The sequence below is a fragment of the Rutidosis leptorrhynchoides genome, chromosome 4 (assembly GCF_046630445.1).
Source record: "Rutidosis leptorrhynchoides isolate AG116_Rl617_1_P2 chromosome 4, CSIRO_AGI_Rlap_v1, whole genome shotgun sequence".
Classification (NCBI taxonomy): domain Eukaryota; kingdom Viridiplantae; phylum Streptophyta; class Magnoliopsida; order Asterales; family Asteraceae; genus Rutidosis; species Rutidosis leptorrhynchoides.
The window spans coordinates 183,123,055-183,150,854 of NC_092336.1; the positions used below are offsets into that span (position 1 = coordinate 183,123,055).

General features: G+C 35.5%; 1 protein-coding gene across 5 annotated transcripts; it reads left to right on the forward strand.

Moving 5' to 3' along the window:
- Window positions 1-15,961: 15,961 nt before the first annotated feature.
- LOC139841679 (transcription initiation factor TFIID subunit 15b-like) lies at window positions 15,962-20,839 on the forward strand. 5 transcript variants are annotated; one of them, XR_011757423.1, is made up of 8 exons: window positions 15,962-16,404; window positions 16,513-16,630; window positions 17,510-18,221; window positions 18,704-18,854; window positions 18,936-19,011; window positions 19,721-19,946; window positions 20,063-20,113; window positions 20,638-20,839. XR_011757423.1 is itself a non-coding variant. In XM_071831882.1 (6 exons), exons 1-6 carry the CDS (start codon window positions 16,143-16,145, stop codon window positions 19,836-19,838), a joined length of 1,437 nt encoding a protein of 478 aa, XP_071687983.1. In that variant the 5' UTR covers window positions 15,962-16,142; the 3' UTR covers window positions 19,839-20,621. The 5 variants fall into 5 exon arrangements, 1 of the variants encoding a protein (XP_071687983.1); XR_011757421.1 differs by having other exon boundaries at window positions 19,721-20,113; XR_011757424.1 differs by lacking the exon at window positions 20,063-20,113.
- Window positions 20,840-27,800: the final 6,961 nt, after the last annotated feature.

Here is a 27,800-nt window from a genome sequence, read left to right on the forward strand (position 1 = left end):
TCTAAAGTTTTACATCCCAAAAGTATGCTTCACTAAGTAGAAGCAATAAATAAGTGTATGTGACCCCAAGGGTCGTTACAAATCATCGTTTCAAAAGTAATAACTTTTGAATGCAAAAGTAAGCGTTCATGCAGTGACATCTCTAAAGCAGCGGGTGTCTACAGCCAGACTAGTATAACAGCGGAAGCAACCTCAAGCACCTGAGAAATGCATGCTTAAAAATGTCAACACAAAGGTTGGTGAGCTATAGTTTAAGTATAACAGTAAGGTAAGTAGGCCACGAGATTTCAGTGCTACAAAGAGCGTTTCAAAACAGTAATCCAAATCAGTATGTTTAAGTATATGCTCAACCGTGGGCACCCGGTAACTAACATAACGTTTATGTACCCCCTGAAAGTGCACTTGGCAAGTGAGTATAACCTCGAAGTATTAAACACTCATTAAATGCTAGCGCGACTAGCCCGAGTGGGGATGTCAAACCCTATGGATCCATATCTAAGATTCGCGTTCACGGTTCAAAAACCAATGATTAAACGTTACCGAGCTAAAGGGAATGTTTATGCCGTTATATAACCCACACATATATAAAGTTTAAGTACTCGTGCCTAATATGTAAAACATAAAATCCGCATGCATTCTCAGTTCCCAAAACAAGTTAAAGTAAAAAGGGAATGCTATAACTCACAATGATATGTAGTAGCGGTTAAGTTGAGTCGGGAAAGGTGTGCAAGTAAACGGTCCGAAATTCTCAACCTAAGTCAAATAGTACTAAGTCAGTAAGTCGTCTCAAAAGGTTTATAAGTATGTAATTAAGGTCATAAGGGTCATCATTAATCATCATCAAACAAAAGGTAACAAGTAAGGTTCGTTTAAGAAAGTAGTTTAAAACAAAGGCTGACTTGGATCAGTCACCACGGCCTCTACACAAACCGAACAGAGGTGAGGCCAGTGGCTATGGCTCCGTATATGAGTCGTTTAAGTGTGGTTAAAATTACAGAAGCTAACTCGTCTTCGTTTGACCGTGGCAACGGTATATGTGCGAGTAGGTCTGAAATTTTCTGCACTGCGTTAAAGGACATAGTGACGAACGGAGGGCCATAAATCCTAAACCGTAACTCGGATGAAGACGAGTCCTGAATGAAAAATTATCTACTCGAAAAGTTCTATCCAAAAATAAAGATGGGATCAGCCCAGACCTAGTGGTATGGTCCAGAAACAGCTGAACAGAAACTTTTGGACAGAAACAGTGGGTTTTCAAGGGTTCCGGTGATCTTGGTGTTTGATGCTCATCATGGTTCTCATCCTTGATGCGTATAGCTTCAAGTGCACAACTCATGGATGTGTTTACATCATCTTAACCAAGATTTGTCCATCATAACCCTAGTGCAAGTCTAAGACATTAATTTGATGAACCAAAGTTACATCAAGTCTTAGATTTAGCACAAACATGAAATGTAAGAGTAACACAACTAAGTTTTGACACTAGTAACACAAATGTGAGTCTAAGGCATGTAGATCAACTCACTTAAGAGTTGTATGATGTTTGATGAACCAAAGTTTCATCAAAGTCTTAGATCTATCACATACATCAACTTTAAAACTAGTAATAAGTTACAAACTTGAAAATGAACTTAAGTAAGCGAGATCTTAGGTTGTAGAACTTAGTTCTTAGTAGATCTTGAAGATCTTAGTATCAAAAGTCTAGATCTAGTACTTAAGTTAAATCAACACAAGTATGTGAAGTTGTAACTAGCAAGTTACACTTCTATGTCTTGAACTTACAAAGTTTCAAGTATAATAACCAAGTTTTTAACTAGTAAATACTTGATCATGAACATCAACACAACATTAAAGTAAGTAAAAATGAAGAAGTAGGCTAGATCTACAAGTTACATATTTACATTTGTTTCATACTTGAGAAGATCAAACCAAAGTGTAGATCTTAGAATTCAAGTCAACAATATAAACATAAAGATGAGTCTACAACTTATGAACTTGAAACATAAATTCAAAGTGAACAACAATGAAGAAAGTAACTAGATCTTTAAGTCTTTTGTTCATATTTGTATCATACTTAGGAAGATTCAAAAACAAAGTTGAATCTTAGTGTTTAAGTCTACAAACATGAAATTAAAGAAAGATCTTAAGGTTTATGAACTTGAAACATGAAATTACATAAATATGGAACTACAAACTAGTGAGTTTGAATTCTTGTTCTTGGTTCTTCAAAATCAAAAGAAGAAACCTAGATCTATGAAGATTCAAGTTAAAGAACTTGATCTTTACAACAACAAGTAACAAGCTTCAACAAACAAGTAAATAAGCAAGTAATCTAGATGATGATGATGGATGTATACATTTCGGTTTTGAAATAAGAAGGAAGAAGAAAAAAAAAATTATTACTTACTATGTTTTGAGAGAAAGATGAGAGAAAAATTGAGAGAAAGTGTAAGTATTATGTGAGAGTGTGAAAATGAAAAATACTTGCAAACAAGTAACAAGTTAAATGAAAAAAAAAGAACTCCTTCCATGGCATCAAAGGGGACGGTTTTTGGGGAGTAAAAGGGAAGGTCAAATTTCACTTTCAAGTCTTGGAAAGGTGGTGAAAGCTTGAAGGGGTAATAAGTTAAAAATAACTCTTGCATGCTTGAGACAACTTGGTCTCCTACTTAAATTAATTAACCTTGATTATCCTTAACATAATACTAGCTTAAGAAATGGGCTTACAAGTCCATAAAAGTGTAGGGTGGGCTTACTAGTCCAAATGTATTTAATTAAAGGCCCAAGTCCAATTAAAGATGCAAATTAAATAATTAAAGCCCAAGTAATTAATCACTAACCTTGATTAATTAAAATGATTAAAAATAAATAATCATGAATGCAAATAATATTCTAAAAATATTATTCGTGAAGTTTCGTGTGTCACAAAGACGTTCCGGGCAATTAAAGTCAAGTACGGGCAATCATGGCAACATGTAAATGTAATAACATACATTCGTTTAATCACGCGTATTAATAATAATAATTATTAATAAAATAACGTTGGAAAAACCAGGGTCGTTACATTACCCACCTGTTAAAGAAAATTTCGTCCCGAAATTTTAAGGAGTGACCAACAATGGTACCGTATTCGAATAAGAAGGAGTGTATCATAGTTCAGTGAGACATGTGGGCTCAGGAGTAAGTTATTTACCTTGAAAGGTACTTTGATGTATGAAAGTGAGGATAGATACATGCCGTTAATTTAGTCTCTTGTCCTAAGAGATCAACAAATTGATTTCGTTTTTGATTAATATGAGTATATCATCTGAATGTACATCCACAAAAGGGAAGATGGTGTGTTTAGCCTTACAGGCATCTTCAGCGAGCTGGATGCGTGAAACGCATCTTGAATGTTTCTAAACTCATTTAAAACATTGAGCGTTTATGTCGCAATAATAATCTGACAAGTAGGATAGAAAAGATGGTGATCACAACCATGCGTTTTGAAGTCTGGATAGTGTTAGCCACGGATTGTACTAATCCTTTGATTTTGAAAGGAGGCCAGAGGCATAAAGAACTCGATATTTAAGAACGTTTCATTTGAATAAGTGAATTGAAATTTAGCTAAAAGTGATCAATCGGACCGGTAAGCCATAATTATTCATAGTGTCTTCAGAACGGTCTGAACGAGCAATGAGGGGTATCCCCTAGTTTACCATACTACAGGTGAACCTAACCTTGGATGAAATGAAAGCACAGTTCCGTAATGTATCCTCATCTTTTCAGTTATAAGTTGAAGTTAGGGTTAACGTTAACTAGAGCAACATACAGTTGCAGCCAACGAAGGAAGAAAATATATAGAGTATCCATATCAGTGTCGTAAATGTTTTAAGCAGTCCCCTCCCAAGGGATAACAAGACTCACAGGTTCTCAAAGTATCTTATATTACATTTCCGAAAGGGAGTCGCACGAAAGGAGTGGTCTTTGAACGAGGGTGAACTCTTCGAGTGGTTCATTCTGAATTTATCCATGTCCTTAAGAGGACGAGCGAATGAGAAGATACGCGAACTCTTGGTCCTAGAGAATGGTTTACTCCGAGTGAAAAGAATCTCCAAAAATAATTCTTGTGTCTCAACATCCTGATTCAGAGAGATGAGGTTTACGAGGGTGTTGTAATTAGCCGTGGGACGTTGAGAGTAGAAACCCGTCTAGAGCCTCCCCTGCGGTAGGGTGACCACTAGGTGTACTCTAGAACACTGAATTATCGGCCCGCGTTTTGTCATGTTTAGCTTTAAAAAGTACATTTTATGGGTGCAAAAGATTTTCTAGCAAATTTTATAAAACCGCCATCCAAAGTGGCTCGAGAATTTTTAACAAAGATCTTAATAGTAGGTTTCATTCCTAACGGAGGGTGAGAGAAAGTGTGATCCTTACATGGTGTAGTCTAATACGAAAGCCTTTAATAAAGTCCACCGAGAGAGTTTTGAAAAGCAAAACCTTTAATCGTTTGTTGTGGCCACATAAATGGACGAAGTTCATAGTAAATTTAGAAGTAGGTACAATGTGTACCATTTTGCTCAAAACTATTTGACTTAAGTCGAATAGCTCGGTAAAGGAGTGGTTTTTAAATAATTTAAAGATATAACTTAGTATCAAAATAAGTAGGTATAAATTTATACATATATGATTTTATAAATCGTTTAAGTGACCGAAAAGTTTTTAGTACCTTCATTGTCTGTAAATCTTGTGAGGGCTGTACAAATAAACAACGTGTAAAATTTTTTGATAAACATAGTTTTTCGTATTTCAAAGGTTACGAATTGAAAAGATTTGAGTGAAAAAGCTTGAAATCCTTGGGTGACCAGTTACTAGGTAATGAAAACTAATGATATAAATGCAGTTTTGGTAATTATCAGGATACAAGTCTTTGGGCCAAAAATATTTACGTGCGAAGCCGTTGCTAAAAAGTGAGGTACGAAGGATAGAGCACGAGGATGAGAAGTTAATCGCTTCTTGAATTTGCAAAATGCCAAACAGGTCGTGACTAATAATGAATTCAGAATACCGATGGTGTTAATGTTACTTAATGAGAGTTTCTTAGAATGAGTTAGGACTTAGAGTTATGTAAGGAAGAGCATTGTTCTAACTGGTGTGGTGAAATAAATCCATGGGGTGACGCAATAGTTTTGAATGGTTTATGTGGATGTCCGAAGGCCTTGCATGACGTGGTAGTCAGTGACTTTATCACATATACATGAATCTCTCGATTCCGACGGTTATAAAGCCGTTATGATGACTTGGATACGAATAAAACGAAAAGTTTTATATAATAAGCAACGAAAATTTTATAGAAATTGTTTATGGTGACAAGGTAAGAGAAGAAACGAAGTTCTTAGTAAATTGCGGTTATGTATAACACGTACCGTTCAAAGTATGATATCTTTTGAATAAAGGATTTGATTTGTAACAGTGAAAGTAAAGTTTCGTATGTACTTGTCAAAAATAGGTAATCATTTACTTTATTTTTATATAATGGGTATGATTTCAAAAATTTGTATGAATGACAAACAAAATAAGTTTATTTTTCTTATAAAGCTTTGAGAGGATAGCACAGTAAAATAATGTGTGTAAAATTTGGTAAACAAAATTTTCATATTTCGGGGGATACAAGTTGGAAAAGATTGATGAGAGCCGAGTAAAAGACTTTTGAAAATTTGAAGTGATATTTGAGGTAATAAAAACCATTAAATTTATGTATGATTGACGACTATTAGTAGGGCATAAGTCCTTTGACTAAAAATGATTAAGTGTGAAGTTGTTGCTTATAAGTGAGATACAAATGGGAGAGTATGAGGATGAGAGTTAACCACTCATTGATTTTTAGGAAAATTTCGAACTGGTATGACGAATTTCGAGGTAAGAAGGATGATGTTGTGGTTATCACCGAATAAAGATTTCTCGTAATAAGCTAGGACTTAGAGTTGCATAAGAATGAGTATCAAAATGAGATTCTTGGGAGGTCTTCAATATAGGCTTTGAATTGCTGAAGTGACGGAATACAATCTTCCTTAAGTATTGTTGTGCAAGTTTGTCCATTGTATCGGTTTCTTTCATGGCTAGGAAGTAAGCAGTTTTGGGTGAGGCGGTCAATAATAACCCAGATGATGTCCTAACCATCTTACCGTCTTTACTATTTTAACGATGAATTCCTTCCCATTTCCATTGTGGGGTTTCGAGTTGTTGTCATGTAACTAATAAGGTTCAGTTCTCGGGCTACATCTCTTCCCATAATAGTTTCACCATTCTTGCGAGGTATACGAATAAATTTTCCCTCATTATAAACAAATTCCACTTTCATCCTTGAAAGTCAGTTCGTTCTAACTATTTTCTCAAAGCTTCCTAGCTCGCTGAGTATTAGGTTAATCTTAAAGTTCATCCCAAATCAAATCTTACTGTACTACTGTGAAAAACAAATTCTATCAATCTTCTCAAATAACATATGCCTGTACGTAGGTAACTATTCCTTTTCAACTACTACATTAAAACTCCCAAGTTTGGTTAATATGAGGTCATCTCCAAATGACCCACCTGTTAATCTTAAAGTACTACCTTAAATTATTCCCCTATCTTCCTTAGTTTACCATTTGCTTGCCCTATTGAATACTAAACTCTCATGGTTGTTAATGGCTTATTAGTCATAAGACTAAGGTTCTTAGATATAAGGTTTCTATCGCTCCAATATTAAACAGCCTTGAGACAATAATTCGTTGTGATGAAACGTACCCTAACCAAAATCAGGATCCATGCGAGTTCTATAACTGAGATAATGATTGCTCTACCACAAGTTAGTACAAAGTTTTTCCAATTTGAGAACCTTTTCCTTAAATGACCAGGGTGTCGATCTCTAATACAAATTTTTTGGGTTATCAATTCTGCAATCAAGGCCCCTCCTGTACAGTATCTGGGTTACGTGGTTATTCCTTCCCTACCTTTAACAGGCTACAATGTGTATGCTCAAGTAATTCCTAACAAAATTTTTCCGTGGATCACCCCATATTCCTCATGTAGTAACATTGGAACTTCTGCATGATTTACTTCAATATAATCACGCTGGCCTGGCGTCATTATATTATAATAAATCGTACGTTCATTCCAATATTAATCCATATGGTCAATGTAACGTGATCACTTCCAATTATACACAAATTTCATCTAACGGTGCTTTATCTGTGCCAACAAAATAGAATCAACATAACTAATCTCGCAGTTTCTCGATGTGGGTGCGTAGGTTCCGTAGACCATGTATTAATGCTTAAGTGTCCCGAAGTTTCTTCAAGGTTCGGATTCAGGTAACGTTGTTAGGTTCCTTCTAGATATTCATTCAGAGTCTCGCGTAGGGTTGTACGTGTAGCAAGTAGTGATACGATATGTCTCGAGGCGACTCGCAAGTCTTTGGGTATGGCTGAGTATTAGTAGAAGACACTATGACCTTGGTATTACTAGTACTGGTACTATTACGACTACTACTATTACTTTTATTATTATTATTTTTATTATTATTATTATTATTATTATTATTATTATTATTATTATTATTATTATTACTATTATTGTATTATGGGTGTGTTAATATTAATTATTAATATTATTTGTGGTATTAATATTATTACTATTGCTTTTAACTATTTTTTACTAACACTAGTACTAGTATTAGTATTTTTATTTTTTAGCCGCTTAGAGCCTAAATTGATTTTCAGGGAGACTTTTAAACCCATGAAATTTTGATTCTATCATTTTCATGGCGTCTCAATATATATATATATATATATATATATATATATATATATATATATATATATATATATATATATATATATATATATATATATATATATTTTTTTTTTTTTTTTTTTTTTTTTTTTTTTACTATTTTTATAAATAAATAAAAAAAGGCCGGAGGTCCACTCGGAAGCAATCTCTTTATCCGCCGAATAAAGAGAGGGATGACTTTCTCTACTTTTCTGGGTGGAGAAATGACTTGTTTTTATTCTCGGATAAGGGAAGGATTGTCTACATCTCACCTCCCCCATACACCACTCAAGTGGTATTGGGTACTGTTGTTGTTGTTGTTGTACTATGACCTCATTAAAGGGAATGCCTTCCCGACTTCTCCAATGTCTAGGAGTGGTAGGGACCTAAGTGTAGAAGTGTCGTTAGATCGTTGAGCAGTCGTGAGGAATGAAAGAGTTAAGTGGCGGTCATGAAAGCGTACAGTGTATGTGTCAACTGAACAATATCCTAGATTGCGTGAAGTAATGTTTCGATCTCTGGAACGGTGGAACAGTTGTAACAGGTGGATTACACTACTAGTTCTTAGGGTTAGACGAGTGGAAAAGTAGTTCAGGAAGACATCTGAACCGGGAAGGATAAGTCCTCCGAGTCGGTATAGCGGATAGTAGACAGGTAGCAAGAGCGAAATCAGGCATAACAACTACAGCAGCCTAGATCGTTTACAACAGCACGCAGCAGGGCAATAGTAACAGTATCATACCGAAGTAATATACTAGGAGCAGATAGTAGCACGCAGTAGCGAAAATAAGCAAATGCATACATCGGGTTTACATAGCAGTAAAAGGAAACGGTAGCATGCAGTAAGTTCATACAGCAGTAGCAGTAAGCGGTGGCATGCAGTAGTAATAAACGGTAACATGCAGAAATATAACACAGTAGCATGCAATCGAAAATAGACAATAGCATGCAGTAGTGGAAGCAAGTAATAGCATACAGCATATAGCAGTAAAAGTAGGCAGCAGCATGCAGTAAGTTCAGCGGAAGCAAGTAAACTAACAAGTTGTAGATTAGTCCTATCAGTGAATCCTACTCGGGTCGGTCTTAGACTCACTAATGCAACCTAATTCCCTACAACCAATAATCTGATACCAAATGTGATGCCCCGTACTAAATCATCATGTACAGACCATCAACAACAGGATCATTACAAGGTTAAGTACTATATGCGTTGTTAAAAAGAGTTTGCATTCATTAATAAAAGTGACGTCAAAACCAACGTCTAAAGTTTTACATCCCAAAAGTATGCTTCACTAAATAGAAGCAATAAATAAGTGTATGTGACCCCAAGGGTCGTTACAAATCATCGTTTCAAAAGTAATAATGTTTGAATGCAAAAGTAAGCGTTCATGCAGTGACATCTCTAAAGCAGCGGGTGTCTACAGCCAGACTAGTATAACAGCGGAAGCAACCTCAAGCACCTGAGAAATACATGCTTAAAAATGTCAACACAAAGGTTGGTGAGCTATAGTTTAAGTATAACAGTAAGGTAAGTAGGCCACGAGATTTCAGTGCTACAAAGAGCGTTTCAAAACAGTAATCCAAATCAGTATGTTTAAGTATATGCTCAACCGTGGGCACCCGGTAACTAACTTAACGTTTATGTACCCCCTGAAAGTGCACTTGGCAAGTGCGTATAACCTCGAAGTATTAAAAACTCATTAAATGCTAGCGCGACTAGCCCGAGTGGGGATGTCAAACCCTATGGATCCATATCTAAGATTCGCGTTCACGGTTCAAAAACCAATGATTAAACGTTACCGAGCTAAAGGGAATGTTTATGCCGTTATATAACCCACACATATATAAAGTTTAAGTACTCGTGCCTAATATGTAAAACATAAAATCCGCATGCATTCTCAGTTCCCAAAACAAGTTAAAGAAAAAAGGGAATGCTATAACTCACAATGATATGTAGTAGCGGTTAAGTTGAGTCGGGAAAGGTGTGCAAGTAAACGGTCCGAAATCCTCAACCTAAGTCAAATAGTACTAAGTCAGTAAGTCATCTCAAAAGGTTTATAAGTATGTAATTAAGGTCATAAGGGTCATCATTAATCATCATCAAACAAAAGGTAACAAGTAAGGTTCGTTTAAGAAAGTAGTTTAAAACAAAGGCTGACTTGGATCAGTCACCACGGCCTCTACACAAACCGAACAGAGGTGAGGCCAGTGGCTATGGCTCCGTATATGAGTCGTTTAAGTGTGGTTAAAATTACAGAAGCTAACTCATCTTTGTTTGACCGTGGCAACGGTATATGTGCGAGTAGGTCTGAAATTTTCTGCACCACGTTAAAGGACATAGTGACGAACGGAGGGCCATAAATCCTAAACCGTAACTCGGATGAAGATGAGTCCTGAATGAAAAATTATCTACTCGAAAAGTTCTATCCAAAAATAAAGATGGGATCAGCCCAGACCTACTGGTATGGTCCAGAAACAGCTGAACAGAAACTTTTGGACAGAAACAGTGGGTTTTCAAGGGTTCCGGTGATCTTGGTGTTTGATGCTCATCATGGTTCTCATCCTTGATGCGTATAGCTTCAAGTGCACAACTCATGGATGTGTTTACATCATCTTAACCAAGATTTGTCCATCATAACCCTAGTGCAAGTCTAAGACATTAATTTGATGAACCAAAGTTACATCAAATCTTAGATTTAGCACAAACATGAAATGTAAGAGTAACACAACTAAGTTTTGACACTAGTAACACAAATGTGAGTCTAAGGCATGTAGATCAACTCACTTAAGAGTTGTATGATGTTTGATGAACCAAAGTTTCATCAAAGTCTTAGATCTATCACATACATCAACTTTAAAACTAGTAATAAGTTACAAACTTGAAAATGAACTTAAGTAAGCAAGATCTTAGGTTGTAGAACTTAGTTCTTAGTAGATCTTGAAGATCTTAGTATCAAAAGTCTAGATCTAGTACTTAAGTTAAATCAACACAAGTATGTGAAGTTGTAACTAGCAAGTTACACTTCTATGTCTTGAACTTACAAAGTTTCAAGTATAATAACCAAGTTTTTAACTAGTAAATACTTGATCATGAACATCAACACAACATTAAAGTAAGTAAAAATGAAGAAGTAGGCTAGATCTACAAGTTACATGTTTACATTTGTTTCATACTTGAGAAGATCAAACCAAAGTGTAGATCTTATAATTCAAGTCAACAATATAAACATAAAGATGAGTCTACAACTTATGAACTTGAAACATAAATTCAAAGTGAACAACAATGAAGAAAGTAACTAGATCTTTAAGTCTTTTGTTCATGTTCGTATCATACTTAGGAAGATTCAAAAACAAAGTTGAATCTTAGTGTTTAAGTCTACAAACATGAAATTAAAGAAAGATCTTAAGGTTTATGAACTTGAAACATGAAATTACATAAATATGGAACTACAAACTAGTGAGTTTGAGTTCTTGTTCTTGGTTCTTCAAAATCAAAAGAAGAAACCTAGATCTATGAAGATTCAAGTTAAAGAACTTGATCTTTACAACAACAAGTAACAAGCTTCAACAAACAAGTAAATAAGCAAGTAATCTAGATGATGATGATGGATGTATACATTTCGGTTTTGAAATAAGAAGGAAGAAGAAAAAAAAAATTATTACTTACTATGTTTTGAGAGAAAGATGAGAGAAAAATTGAGAGAAAGTGTAAGTATTATGTGAGAGTGTGAAAATGAAAAATACTTGCAAACAAGTAACAAGTTAAATGAAAAAAAAAAGAACTCCTTCCATGGCATCAAAGGGGACGGTTTTTGGGGAGTAAAAGGGAAGGTCAAATTTCACTTTCAAGTCTTGGAAAGGTGGTGAAAGCTTGAAGGGGTAATAAGTTAAAAATAACTCTTGCATGCTTGAGACAACTTGGTCTCCTACTTAAATTAATTAACCTTGATTATCCTTAACATAATACTAGCTTAAGAAATGGGCTTACAAGTCCATAAAAGTGTAGGGTGGGCTTACTAGTCCAAATGTATTTAATTAAAGGCCCAAGTCCAATTAAAGATGCAAATTAAATAATTAAAGCCCAAGTAATTAATCACTAACCTTGATTAATTAAAATGATTAAAAATAAATAATCATGAATGCAAATAATATTCTAAAAATATTATTCGTGAAGTTTCGTGTGTCACAAAGACGTTCCGGGCAATTAAAGTCAAGTACGGGCAATCATGGCAACATGTAAATGTAATAACATACATTCGTTTAATCACGCGTATTAATAATAATAATTATTAATAAAATAACGTTGGAAAAACCAGGGTCGTTACAACGATCGTCTTCACGATCGCAACACTAGGGTTTTTACCTACGGCTCTTGTAGGGGTTTTTCTCCCTTTGCCGTCGATAGGGTCTGACTATCGACCGGCGGGCAATTCGTTGGCCACCCTCCCGAGATCATCATCTCGGGTATGGGTTATTCACGGTAACCGGACCGGAGATCAACGACGTTGACGCCTAAAAAAAACCCTTTCGCATTGTTGTTCGTGTGTAGGTTTTCCCTTGGAAAAAATATGCATGAACAAGTGGCGCCCACCGTGGGGCCGTGATAATAAGCTTCGTCGTTCTCATACACATCCGTAAGTTCTATATTTATTCAACAGATTCTCAAAATTCTCTGTAACATGCGAAAGTCATAAAGCAACAATAGACATAGCCAATCACTCATGCACATAGATGTATGTTGTTGACTTTCACAGAGAATTATTTACTTAGAGAACAAGGGATCACCAAAATTCTTTTTGAAGAAAAAAGTGATATGCATCTTTTCTCGAATTTTACGAAAAGGGAAGATAATAATCCTTTTACTTTCCTATATTCTCTGTTAAATATATTTAGAAACATAATCCGTTCGGTTTGCGAAGTATTGTTTTTTGTTTTATTGAATTATTTATTTGTGTGCGGTTTTGAGCAAACAATATGCGCAGCTATCATTACGATCTTTCACGCACACATATGCGGAATTGGTTTTCCACGTAGCTTTCATGCAGCGACCTCGCGTAGCTTCGAGCGGAATTGGTTTTCCGCGCAACTACCCGCACAACTTTTGCGCAGCTTAACGCGGAATTGGTTTTCCGCAGGCTGTCCGTGTATCTACTGCATAGCTATTGCGCACACTTGTTTTGTTCTTACTGTATTGCAATGGAGAATTCGATACGATACTTAACGAAAGATATCATACCGAACTGGGGTGACTTGATCGGGTATGGTCCATTAGGGTTACATTTACGCTTGACCCATAAGCTATAAACCCTAATTATCCCTTAACCCTAGTCTTTCCCCTATAAATATAGGGATCTCTCCCTACATCAAAAACACCTCATACGGTCATTCGATCATACCGCAACTCCTCCACCACTGCAAGTTCGCAACGCATACAGCAGTTCTCGCCGGATCTTCTCCACGATCGTCTTCACGATCGCAACACTAGGGTTTTTACCTACGGGTCTTGTAGGGTTTTTTCTCCCTTTGCCGTCGATAGGGTCTGACTATTGACCGGCGGGCAATTCGTTGGCCACCCTCCCGAGATCATCATCTCGGGTACGGGTTATTCACGGTAACCGGACCGGAGATCGACGACATTGACGCCTAAAAAAAACCCTTTCGCATTATTGTTCGTGTGTTGGTTTTCCCTTGGAAAAAATATGCATGAACACACCCAAATCATTCATACTTTATGACCAGATCAACCCAATCTTAAGATACCTTAAGATTTTCCGAAAAAGTGTACAAACACATACCTACATTGTCTTTTGAATTTGAAAATTGACGAAGGTAATGACGGAAGCGTTAGCTATAGTTTTAGTGGAGTTTGATTTAGCAATTTTAGCGGGTTTAATTTGAAGGATTTTTTCTGCTTTTTTTTAGTATTCTGATTAAAGAAGATGAGGATAGTGGCGGAACTTGAACCCGAATATAGATGAGGCGAGTGTAAAAATTTAATAAATTTTTCAAACTCAGCAAGAGTAAACACTAAAAAACATTATTTTTAGTGTTTTTATACTCCGGCCACCGGCTTTCGCCGGTGATCCAGCCACCATGTTTCCTTTTACATATTTTTTCTTCTTTATTCTTAGTCTTTTCTCTTTTTCTTACTTGTGTTGGCCCTATTCCGAATTTTTTTGCGTGTTTTAACTGGAGATATTATATGGTTGCGGATTTTCGTTTTCTTTGACCGAAAACTGGGTTTGTCGCCGGATCTAGTGTCGGCTTGCCGTTGGTTATCGTCTCGTGCTCTGTTGGTAGGTGTATTAGATCTGGTAAGTGTGATACTCTTGTTGGTTTTGTCGTTGATTTATGTAGTGTCAGAATGTCGATAGATGAGTAGATCAGATAGGTGTGGACCGTGTGGTGTTCCGTTGGTTCGTGAGTTGGTTCAACTGTTGACCCTTTGTCGCATGAAATGGTGCAACTGGAGTTATAGTTTCGTGGTTGGTTTATGGGTTCCGTCTCGTGATTGAGTGTTTGTAGGTTCGTGGTTGTCGGTTTGTGGGTTCCATCTCGTAGTGTATTGTTTGTAGGTTCCTGGCCTTTGTCTAATGGTTGTATGAATTGGTGCAACTGGAGTTTGTACATCTACCAACCGTATGAGAAAGTCTTCGTTGAGTTATAGTCAGTCAACCTTGTATAGCTCATAAAAGAGAGAAAAAAAAAAGCAACATCTTATTTTTTCAGAATATGTCAATTGCTCGACTCTCTATGACAAATTTTTAAATTGTACTGGATTGGTAATGTTTGGAGGTTCGTGGCTGTAGGTTCGTAATTTTATGTTCGTGGATGAAGCATATTAGTTCATTGGTGAAGAAATCATACCGGTTTAGTGGTATTTGTTCATGTTTTCGGCACCACATATGTTTCATCATGTGGCGGTTATTCTATTGTGGTTTTCTCTTGTTATCCATCTTGACATATTTCATTATCACCACTCAATTTGACAATGTGGCTGGATTGTCTGTTTGGATTTCGTCGGGTTTCCTGTTTGCTGTTCATGTGCTCATATTCCATACTTTCTATCGGGTGATTGCCCTTAATGTGATTATGTATTGTGTTTTGGTTTGGATAATGGGGGATTTCCTTGATGATTCGATGTTTCATATGTTGTTAGTGTGTTGTTAGAAATCGTGTTTCAGGATCGTTGCTATTGTAGATATGTTGTCATTCGGGTTGATGTGCGTCCATCGGTATTGGGCGTTATAACATTGTTGTGATATGATCGTTGTACTTCCTAGCATCTTGCTATTTTTATTAATATATATTATTGCCTTTCGGGAAAAAAAAAAAAAAAACATTATTTTTTGGTAATTTTTTTTAGTGTAAATTTTTTTCCCGTTAAATTCAGGTGGGGCGAATACCCCTTTGTGATACATTAGGGGTGCGTTTGTTTGCCTTTTAATGGAATGGTTCAGTGCTGAATGCTGAACCATTCAGCATTCAACATGTTTGTTTCTGACCTCTGAATGACATATAATGCTGAATGGTTCAGAATTCAGTGCTGAACCATTCAGAGATGAAACACTCTCTTAACCATTAAGAGCCTAAATTTTCTGTAATTTTCTCCTTAAATCATACCTGAACACTTAACTAACAAGTATATTGAATATTTTATTCATGTTATACTTTGATAAGGTAATTTTACTGAGTTTATATCGTTCATTCTAAATGATTATCAAACATCTTATTTTCATTCAGAACAAACTTTATTCAGAGGCTTTGAATCACTCAAATTCTGAACCATTCAGCGCTAAATCATTCAGTTTTATCAAACGCACCCTAAGTTCCGCCCATGGATGAGAAGCTAAAAAAGAAAAATGTAAAAGGATTAATATACTCTTTCACATGATTTAACGGCTTAAATTAAGGGGAGTGATATGTACACAACCTATATTTGTTATGTACACAACATCATGTTTTACAGTATTATATTGTATAACACTATAAATCATGATGATCTTGTATATAACAAAAATAGATAGATTGTGTATACATCACATCACCCATTAAGTGATTAAACTTGATAGATTGTGTATATATCACATCACCCTTTTTTTTAAACCTCAATATATAAAATTACAAAAAAAAAATCATACGGAGTAGCACCTAAAATTGTAAGATTTGACACAAACCATACGAGTCGGTGAGCTTTGGTGAATTTAAGTCGATAGGACCAATCCATATACTCCGTGTCATTCAGTGCCTCACCTATCAATCAATCCTTGTAGTATATAAATAACGCAAATTCGCCCTTTCTCGGTCTTACAAAACAAACTTAAAAACCAACGAAACCCTAACTCCAAACTATGTCCGGATACGGTTATGAAGGAGATGGATCTGCTCCACCGCCCGGCGGCGGTGGATACGGCGGAACTGGCGGTGGATACGGTGGTGGTGGATACGGTGGCAGCGGTGGTGGTGGCGGAGGTTACGGAGGCAGTGGTGGACGTGGATCGTATGGCGGAAACCGTGGAAGTGGCGGTGGATATGGAGGCGGTGGTGGTGGCGGCGGCGGTTACGGTAGTCGTGGTGGTGGTAGAGAAGGAGGCGGCGGCGGTGGATACGGAGGTAAATCACATAATTGATGCTATCTAATTAGTATTTTTCGTATCAAATAAGAATTAAATAATTCGAATATGTAATCGAATTTGCGTTTTATTCAATTGAATTGTTCAGGTGGAGGTGGATATCAAGGTGGTGGAGATCGAGGGCGCAGTGGCGGAGGTGGTGGTGGTAGAGGTTCTGGTGGACGAGGTGGTGGTAGAGAAGGAGACTGGCCGTGCCCTAATCCAGAGTAAATTTTTTTTTTTTGTTGATTTGGTTATGTTTTTTAAATTATGCACATCTGAAATTGTTTTGGCAATTATACTAGAATTTGAATGCATATCATGATAGTGACATTAGTCGGATGGAAATATGCTGATATAGTATAACTTATAATGCCTGAATCATGTTTCGATCGTATTCAAAAAGAATGGTTACTAAAAGAAATATTTTTCACAAGTCATAGTTGGTATTCTTGAACTCGGTCAGTTATTTAGTTTAAAATCGTAAAGTGTGTATGTTAATTCGGTGACTTATAGAGATAGAAAGATTTTAGCGTGTTACAAGCTCATGCTGTGTCTAGCTATAGCGTTAATAGGATATAGGTGGATACAAATAGGTTTATTTTGTTGGCATTTTCTGGTAGGACATGTGACTTGCGTCTAAATTGTTGGTGTTGGGCATGTTATTCAATAAATTCTTTTTTGAGACCGGATTTTCGTTATATGTACCTGAATAAAATCATTGCTGAATGTTTATGGTGTTTCAATGTTTGGGATTGCTTATATAGTACCTACGAATTATCTTATTTAAATGAAACAGTTCTAAACATTTTTATGAAAATGCATGTGTGCTTATCCTAGTAAGAGTAAACACTTAACAAAATATATGTTGGTAACTTTTATCTACAAAGTGGATCAACCGTTCAAAATAAACAAAATTCCAAACACCTTTAAGTGACTTCAAATAATTTATGATCTACAATTTTGTTTTCTGAACACAGTTGCTGGCAAGTCTTATCCCAATTCGTATAGTATTTAAGAGTATATATGCTTTCTCAAATAATAGAAGTTGCAAGCTTTGTCTTTATTAATGGTATTCTCAAATTGACCCTCGTATATTATTGCAGGTGTAACAACTCAAATTTTTCGTGGAGAACTGAATGCAACAAATGTGGCACCCCTTCACCTGCTGGAACAGGCAGCGGCGGCGGAGATCGTGGTCTTAGTGATGGAGTAGGTTACAATAAAGGCGGTGGTGGGCGCACTGATGGTGGTAGTTACAGTAGGGGTGGTGATAGAGGCAGTAGGGGAAACTACGATGGTGTTAGTGGTGGAGGTAGTAGAGGAAGTGGTGATTCCTATGGCGGCAGAGACAGCGGTGGTTATGGTCAGAGTGCTGCAGGTGGATATGGTGGTTCCTATGGAACTGAAGCTGTCCCCCCTCCTGCAAGCTATAATGGTGGGCCCACTTCATATCCACCATCTTATGGTGCTGGTACTGGTTATGCTGGCGATTCTTTGCCCGAAAGTCGCGGTGGTGGTGGTCGGGGTGGTTCAGCTGGTGGGTATGGTGGTGCTCCACAGAGTCAAGGTGGTTATGGTGGTGCTCCACAGAGTCAAGGTGGTTATGGTGGTCAACCACAGAGTCAAGGTGGTTATGGTGGTCAACCACAGAGTCAAGGTGGTTATGGTGGTGCTCCTGCTGAAGCACCTATAAAGGTTAAGCAGTGTGATGAAACTTGTGACGAATCCTGTGACAACGCACGTATCTACATTTCGAATTTGCCCCCAGATGTGACTGTTGATGAATTGAGAGAGCTATTCGGAGGCATTGGACAGGTACATAGAATTGTCGTTTATCTTATATTGTCAAGCAATAAGTTACTTCACTGTTGGATGTGGAAATTTTAATTTCTTTATTTTATGTTAGGGCCGATTTGGGTTGTCTCTCATCATTAATGGGTCAATTGGGTCAAAATTAAAATGTAATATAAAACAATCCAAATCACAGAATAGCAAAAATTGGACACTGCAACGCCACTTGACTCCAATTTTTTGCTCTTCAGTGATTTGGATTGTTATATATTACATTTTGATCTTGAGATCCCAATCTACCTGTATATATTATATTTGTAAGGTTCTAAGTGTATGGTGTGTGTACTCAAGCTGGCCTGGTTGGTTTCTTCTCATTATAAATTTGACCCACTCTCACTATAAACCAATTTTGGCTTGTTCCTCGTCTCACCTGGCTTGTGAACTCTATTTATTTTAGTTTGAGAAGTTGTTGAATGACAATTGCATATATTTCATGGTGTTTGTAGGTTGGAAGAATTAAGCAGAAGCGAGGCTATAAGGACCAGTGGCCTTATAACATTAAGATTTACACCGATGAAAAAGGAAAAAACAAAGGTGATGCTGCGTTGGTCTACGAGGATCCTTCTGCAGCACATTCTGCTGGCGGGTTTTACAACAGTATGCGCTTGTTACTGAACTTTCTTTTAGGTTATGTTACTTTGTTATGCGGCTAAATGTAATTGTTTTCTTGTTCATCAGATTATGAGCTGAGAGGTCACAAAATTAGCGTTGGAATGGCTGAGAAATCGGCTCCAAGGCCTCCTCCCGCGCAAGGGTATGTGTCGTAATTAACTCATTATGCACATAAACTCATGAGTGACATTTTGCATTGTTTCTAGGTATATGCTAGTTGAATGGTATAAAAAGTATATGTTTTACTGAATACCTTTATTCTATTGATACCAATTTTCTTTACAAATTGATCCTAGTGGTTTTCTGTTGCGGTTTGACACTAATATTTGATTTTGTTTATTATTGTGCTTTAATATTCTTTGTCGAATATCAAAATTGTATGACGGTGACAACCACAATAAAATGTAACCACTCTGTTATACTTGATAGTAAACTATTTTAATATATTGCCTACATTTGGTGGAGTTAGTTTTGTGTTTTTGGAACTTTGGTTTAGCTTATACAGTATGAACAGTAAATGAAGAAACTCTCTTTGTTTCTACTTAAGTCGATAAAATACAGTGCTTGAAATTTCATCTACTATAGAGGCTGCGAAATATAGGTGGAGGTGGAACCTGTTTTATCTAATAATCGACAGTCTCCCCTAGGCGATACTTGTAATTATTCTGTGTGTGTGTGTGTATAATGATGCCATTTATGGTTGTTAAACATGCATTTAGGTTGTTTGTGTGCTTAGCTTACCCAAACTTTCATTAAAATAATTTGTTTTAGGCCTCCCGTTTGTTGTATGAACTGGCGCTTTTGTGTGTTTATTGGCTTTATGAATGTGCTAAAATTGGTTGTTTGTGCAGTGGTGGCGGTGGAAGAAGTGGCGGCTACGGTGGCAGTGGTGGTGGACGCAGAGACAACTACAGAGATGGTGGTCCGGATAGGAATTATCATGGTGGAAACCGGTCTCGTCCATATTGATTTTCACATGAGCTGAGCAAGAATATAATTAGTAAAACTGTGAACAAAAGAGAAGACATTATTGTAGTTGATTGCAGGGGGATTGTTCCCTTACCAGGAGATTAAGAGGTAGGTTATCTACTTACTTACCCCTTTTCTCCTCTCCTTTTTTAACCTTTTCAAAATGTCTTGAGTTGGGATTATTATTATATTAATCTAAATGAATTGTGTCAATGTTTTTATAGAGGCCAGTGCCAAGTGGATCATGATATATGTACTCCAAATGCTTCTATAAGGTAGGTTTGAGATTTTCAGGTGAGTGTTGTTTTTGGATATTATGCAGATAGCACTAGATAAACGCGATTCATTTGTGTGATTGTTATAACTTCTTACATATGCATCATATCATGGTGATCATTTATTACACTAGTTAAACCTTTAGGGGGTATAGTTTGTCAAAAAGATGCTGCCTTTTCTTATTCTACTAGTTTAAATTAACTATACTAGGGGTCCCAAACTGGGTTTAAAACGGCTCTGTTTGGCCTCAAACCCTTTTTGACATCACATCCACTTTTGGTCTGGTCTAAAGTTAAAGTTAAATCGCTAAACATAATGAAGCATGCACTTGTAAGCACTCATCGGACACTTGTTCTGATTATCGTAAATATATATATTGTGTCGAACCATCTGTTGTGGGCTTTCATGTCGAGGATGAAGTTAATCGGTTGTTTTAACATTTGAGGTATCAAGATTGGTGCTTTATGGTATTAGATATCCAATCGTTTTTTGTTTCTTTTATTATTGTATATACGTGAAGCAGGGAGGGAACGGAGAAGGATTATCTTGAAGAGGGTTAATGACTGGAATAACTTGCTAATGACTCTTTCCGCCCTTAAGTTTATAATTTGTAAAAAGTTATATATGATTAAGTATAAACATGTCATCCTTTACTCTCAATCATGTTTTAAACTCAATTTGTGATTTGTGAATCAGTAGTTTATTATCCATTGAACGACTCGGGTTGTGCCAAACATGTGGATTGGTAGTTTATTATGTGAGTTTTTGTCAAGTATCATCAATGCATGGACAACTCTGTTGTGCCGAACATGCTAAAAAGACGAGACTCGGACCAATTTTGTGTGATAATTATCAGTCTAGTTCTGACTTGATCAACAAAACTGCTCACATATGAACACCGGGGCATATGCTGCATATTTGTTGAAACGGACTTGTGATAAATATATCTGTTTATTTTTTTAATTGAATGGTTCAGTGAATTTGAGCCTTTCAAATGATTCAATATTCATTGTTGAACCATTCAGACTTGAAACATATTCTAACCATTAACTACTTAAGTTTTTAGTAATATTCTCCTCAAATCATAACTAGAACACTTAATAAACATGTAATTGAATTTTTTATGCATGTAACATGTAAATAAGGTAATCTTATTCGATTCATATCGTTTATTTATATGATTATGAAACAACTTATTTTCATTCAGAATCAAGTTTATTGAGAGTTTTTCAATCATTCAGATTATTTTTGAATCATTTAAACTATCAACTATTCAACGTTGCTAAATTCAGTTTTATTAAATGCAACTTTAATTTAATTTATGAATAATTAATGTCTTCTGTCTATTGTTATAAAAAATACCACTTGACAATCACATTTGTTAAATATAAATTTAGAAACTGCAACTAAAATTTAAGTTGAACTATGTATGTATTGGTGTTAGACTGCACATTTTTCGTTTTAAAAAATAAAAGAAGACAAAGTATGAACTTAAGTTGAACTATGCATTGGTGAATGAGCATAGATCGTGTATGTTTTTATCATAAACAGCATATAAAGATGCGCAAAGCAAAATTCAAAGTTGTACCGTGTGGCCAATGGCCATGTTGGCAAGCAAATTGTAACAATAGTTGTATGCTATAAAACATGAATAGACCAACTTAACATTAACGTGGCGACATGCTCGAAGGTGACCAGATCACACCACCATCACGCCATTAGTGTTGCGTGATGTTGAGGAAAATGTGTGGCGTAATGGCATATTTTTTTTGAAAAGCAGGATATCATTACCAAAGGAAAGAAACAACACAAGGAGCAGAGGGCCAAAAATGCCAGCCCAGGCTACTCAAAGACCACGATATTTACAACAGAAGCTTGCAGAGACAGCAAGCAAACAGAAGTAAACCCACTAGACACACGACACGAGACATACATACAAATATATAGATGACACACGAGACATACCCAAAAACAGAAAATATAGATGGCGTAATGGCATATATGTGGTATTAGCCAATCAAAAACAGAAAATATCACCATAGCCATTGCAATGAAAAAAAAAAAAAATCAAAATACTATATATTTTTGTAATTTTTTTAAAAAATTAATCTTATTTCAAAAAATTTTAAACTTTTTACACCATATAACTTCAACCAATTTCCTCACAGAATCTGTATATTTTTTCTACTTTCAAACAGTTCTTTTTCACACACCTAAATTTATCATTTAACTCCAACCATTACTTATTTTCATGAGTTCGATTTTGATTTCAATGGGCGTTCATTATGGGGTGCAGTAGCGTATGGCTAGAAGTCATACACTGGCAGAATGCAAAAAACATGTGATGATATCGACGTTACTGACTTTGATATATCAAGGTTGTGTGACTTCGAAGAAATACCCTACGTTTCTCGAATATTGTATATTTCGACGAAGACAAGAAAAAATTTACGTTTCTTATGCGGGATAATGAATGGGATGTTGATAATTGATAAACAACAAGCCAAGATACGCTATTCTCAAATCAAATGGAGTTGTATCTTATATCCTTTGATGAAAGTCATGAATACAATTACGATTCGAGTAGTCTTGAATTAAGATATGTGAGTGAGGATTCGACCTATTCATTGTTAAAGTATCGCATTATTAAGTCTTAAGACTTTAAATTATTTTAAATTTTTATTTTTTAGGAGTTTAAATTATTGTAATTTTTTATTTTTATGATGTTTTAATTATTATAATTTTAAATTTTTAGGACGTTTTGATATTTTCATGTGTTTAGTTTTATAAAAACATGAGTTAGTATTTGAGTTATAAAAACTGGTGGGACTTGCTCTTCATCGAGTACACTAACTAATATTCAAGCGATCAGTTTAAGGTGAAACTCAAAACGGCTTAAGAAGTCTTCCATAAGAATCCCTTCACTCTATCACAATTGTGAAATAATCACCATATTCCACAAAAATCAAATAAGCACCATATTCCATAAAAATCCTCTATTACACCCTATACCATAATTGCCAAATTCTAGGTGATATTTTCCACTATCCCTTTTACTACTATCATAAAAATCAAATAAGCACCATATTCCATAAAAATCCTCGTTGTTTGCACATTTTTATAGATTCTAGCACTGTAAAGGACAAGGGTAAGACATTGGAGTAGCTTGCTTGTGAGTATTTGTATTTTGAAGACTTACTTATGGGTAAATGGTCCCGACGGTCATGCTCGTTTTGTGATGTGGTTAAATGTATTTTGAGTCAAAATATACACTTAATACTTTTATGGGTCATCCTTGAGATTTGGTTGTGGATTAAAATTAATTTTCGAAACTGCAGTTCCAATTCTGTATTATCGCGCCCAGGGCATATTATGCACGCGTCGCGCATTATAAAGGGAGATGGAGACGATAGTGGTAAACTTTGCTGATGTTGGTTTCATGTGTCGGGGCGCGACGCGTGAATTCCATGCGCGCCGCGCACCAAAACGGGTTTTGAATGTCGAGAGTTGTTTTGAATGTCGAGAGTTTGAATCAATATTTGGAGTCAAGTACTGTTGTACCGCGCAACGCGTAGGAATCTGGCGCGCCGCACAGTATAACTCAGTCTGGTGAATGACTTCTTCTTTTTTTTTTTTTTTTTTTTTTCAGAAATGGTTTTGAGTCGTTTCAACATAGCAATTTAGATTGACTTTTTAATGATAATTATTTAAATGTAGAATTAATTTATGTACGTTAACAGAAGTCCTAATGGCTCTCGCTATCAAAATCTATCATTTGTTACTTTTTATTGTATCTTTTATTTACAATTCTTTTTAATAACAATGATAAGTAACTAGTTGTTTACCCTCGCTTCGCACCGGGGGTTCGGTTTTCAATGTATTTTATTGCGTTTAGTTTAACGATGATGTCGTTGAAGCGCAACTCGAGTCGAACTAAAAGGTATAACCCGTCAAAGATTTAAATGTTATTTTAAATTAATAATATAGGTGCATCTCTGCGGGTGGAGAAAAATATAAAGGAAACCAAAAAAGAAAAAATAAAAAAAAAATTGTTACAACTGGTAGAGAAAAATATAAAGGAAACAATCGGTACTATTCATATTTTTTGCCTAGTAGATAGTTGCTGCTGCTAATTATAAAGAAAACATCGGTACTATTCATATTTTTTGTCTAGTAGATATTTGCTGCGGGTGAAGAAAAATATAAAAGAAATCAAAAAAGAAAAAAATGGGGAAAAAAACTGTTACAACAAAAAAATAATAATAAAAAGCTATTGTACCGTGAATAGGACTGTTCACGTGAATAGTATTGTTCACGTGGATAGTGACCGGTGTACAACTGTTGTTGCGCGATGTACAAGTGATTAAAGCGTGAGAATAGTACTATTTATAAGTTTTGTCTGTTAGTGTATATGGTAATAATACTACATAATCATATTTTGTTCAATTAAATTATGTTTCACATATTTTGTAATTAAATTCTTTTTCAAATATTTTGTGCTATATTTATTCAATTAAGTATTTTGCTAACGACAATCCTAACTTGAAATTCTCAGTCGATGATTGGACAATAACGTGTTGTATCTTATGTATTACTCAAAATACGTGTCCACTATGATATTTATATTAATCTCAAAATAAGTGTCAACTTCAAAGATATATTAATCATTAGTTTATTATTATATTTTTTTACTTGAGACTTTCTTTTATCTTTTAAAAATGATTTCTAATTAATACATTTTTTAAAAATAAAAATGACAAAGAAACTACTATCTTAAAAAAAATGACAAAAGAAACTACTATTGGATATTGATTATCGAGTACTCCGTATCACAATTCTCATTTTGCATGCAGCTCTAGCTTGAATCACATCAATCAAATCATTTGAATCAAATGATAAAAAAAAAAGCGAGGAAAACAACGCGCTTCGCTGTGAGTAGTTTCAGTTGATTACCGAATGGCGGTTTTAGTTGATTAGCGGTTGGTTAATTGGATATTTAAAAAATAACGAAATGAAAAAGGTAGTGAATATAAGGTAATAAAGAAAAGGGAAAAAAGGTTGTAAAGAAACGGGGACTTATTTTATTTTGGCCGGTTAATGATCGGTGGGTTTGATCAGTTTATTGTACGGTTAAAAAATAGTGCCATGAAAAGAGAAGTTAAAAAAAAATTGTAAATAAAAGAAAAGAAAAGTATAAAGAATTTAAAAAAAAAAAGGTTAACCAAAATATCCTAAATTTGAAGGTATTTACAAGATTGAGTAACATATTCACTGACTTTAGTACTGTATTCGTCCTATATTAATAAATAGTTCAATATTTTATTTTAAAATATTTTAAATTAATAGTTCACTTTCAAAAGAAGAAGAAGTTTAAATTCTATTATGCCCTTAATATATGTGGATAGGATTAAAGGAGAAATAAAGGTAAAGGTAAAACTGGAAATTAAATAGAAAGTACGGTACTTTTATGACATTTCTTTAAACTGTGTATTTTTTATCTGTGGACTATTAATATGGGATGGAGGGAGTATATTAGACACTCTAAATCATGACATACTTCCTCAAAAATTTTCAATGCCACAACAACTTTCTCTCTCATCTTTTCTCACTACTTTCTCCCATAACACACCATTGTCAACCATAACATACTTCCTAAATTATTATTATTATTATTATTATTATTATTATTATTATTATTATTATTATTATTATTATTATTATTAACTTAAAAATAAATAAATAAACACTTTTATTAAATAGCATGAATACGGTTATATTTTTAATGAAAAAAAAAACATAATTAAAAATTACATAAACTTAAACATGATTAAAAATTACATAAACTTAAACACAAATTAAAAACTATAAAACTACTCATCATCTTCATCACATTCGTCGTCGTCGTCGTCGTCGTTTTCTTCGTCGTCTTCGACTTCATCATCATTTTCGGTTGTATTAGAAGGTTCCACTTGTGGTTTTGCCATTAACGAAAATATAAAAAATAATCCGGAATAGGTTCTTGAGAGAAATTAATTATACATTGGCATATGTGTATGAACAATAACCGATTCATTCTATAACGTTTGCGAAAATAATTTCCGAGAAAAGTGGGATTATCGGAAATATAATCATTGCATAAACGCATACCGGTTCCCTCTTGATCTCTTGGTATAAATCTTCTAGGCGCTCTTGGGATCGGTTCGACAATTTTTTCGTCTTCTTCATCGATCATATCTAGTAGATCGAGTGCCTCATTGTTAAAATCAGAACTCGTAATATCAATTGCAAATTGTGTGAGAGTATCTAATTTTGGAGCTATTGTTAGGTGATATTGATCGATATGGGATAGTAGTGTGTGTGTGTGTGTGTGTGTGTGTGTGTGTGTGTGTGTGTGTGTGTGTGTGTGTGTATATATATATATATATATATATATATATATATATATATATATATATATATATATATATATATATATATATATATGGGCACGATCCGTAGCTAAGCTTAAAATGAGTACAAACTGGATAAGCAAATATGGACCACAAAATATCACAAAATTTCAATTTAACTTAAAATGCATATAAGGGTAAAAAGTCATTTTAATAATTATAACTAATAAAAATTAATTATACAAAAGTTAACATATTATCAACCACCTTCATCACCGCCACCACCGCCACCCGCCACCCCCACCCCCCAACAACCACCAACCACCACCACTACCAACCACCACGCACCACCACCACCCACCCACCACCACCACCACCACCAACCCCCACCAACCGCCACCACCACCCACCAACCGCCGCCACCACCACCCACCGCCACCACCCACCACCACCAATCACCACCACCCACCACCACCAACCACCACCACCATCAACCACCCACCACCACCACCTACCACCACCACCCCCACCCACCACCCACCACCAAATCCACCCATAACTACCAACCACCACCCCCACCCACCACCTTCAACCACCACCACCAACAACCACCACCACCACCCACCACCACCATAACCACCACCCACCACCCACCACCCCCACTGTGACGATCGCTCTAAATCCACTTGGACGAACACGTCATTCATTGATTTCATTGCGAGGTATTTGACCTCTATATGATACGTTTTGTAAACATTGCATTCTTTTGAAAAGGCACACCATAAATGAATATTTAAATCAAAGGTTTTCGACATCTGATGATTTCTACATATAGACAATCACCATAAATAATAGTTTACAACAGTATTTCCGTTGACAATGCAGTCAAAATAAGATACATGGTGATGATTTGGTGAATGCAACGTTTCCTTGAAAAATATGTCATGTAAGACTCCATGCACATAGCTTGTCTAACATCTAAGCAAACAGCGGAAGACTTCTAGGAAACCTGAGAATAAACATGCTAACAAGTGTCAACACAAAAGTTGGTGAGTTCATAGTTTTAATGTTGCGCATAATCTGTATATAAAGGTGGATCACAAGATTTTAGTTGTTTCATCCAGAAACGTTTATCAAAATATTCTACAAGATTGAGCACCCTGGTAACTAAGCTTTAACGTTATAATAAGTACCCCTGTTTTAACATACATGCAACCAACATGTACAATACACGCAAACCAACGTGTACTAAACTCAAATAGCATACGTCTGTTTTATAGTTCAGGCTAGGGTTTCT

Bases quoted from the DNA above. Each gene is read 5' to 3' on its own strand.
- LOC139841679 (XM_071831882.1), top strand. From the start codon at position 16,143: ATGTCCGGATACGGTTATGAAGGAGATGGATCTGCTCCACCGCCCGGC. The intron at 16,405-16,512 runs GTAAATCACATA...TGAATTGTTCAG, and splicing joins CGGCGGCGGTGGATACGGAG to GTGGAGGTGGATATCAAGGT. The intron at 19,012-19,720 runs GTATGTGTCGTA...TTGTTTGTGCAG, and splicing joins AGGCCTCCTCCCGCGCAAGG to TGGTGGCGGTGGAAGAAGTG.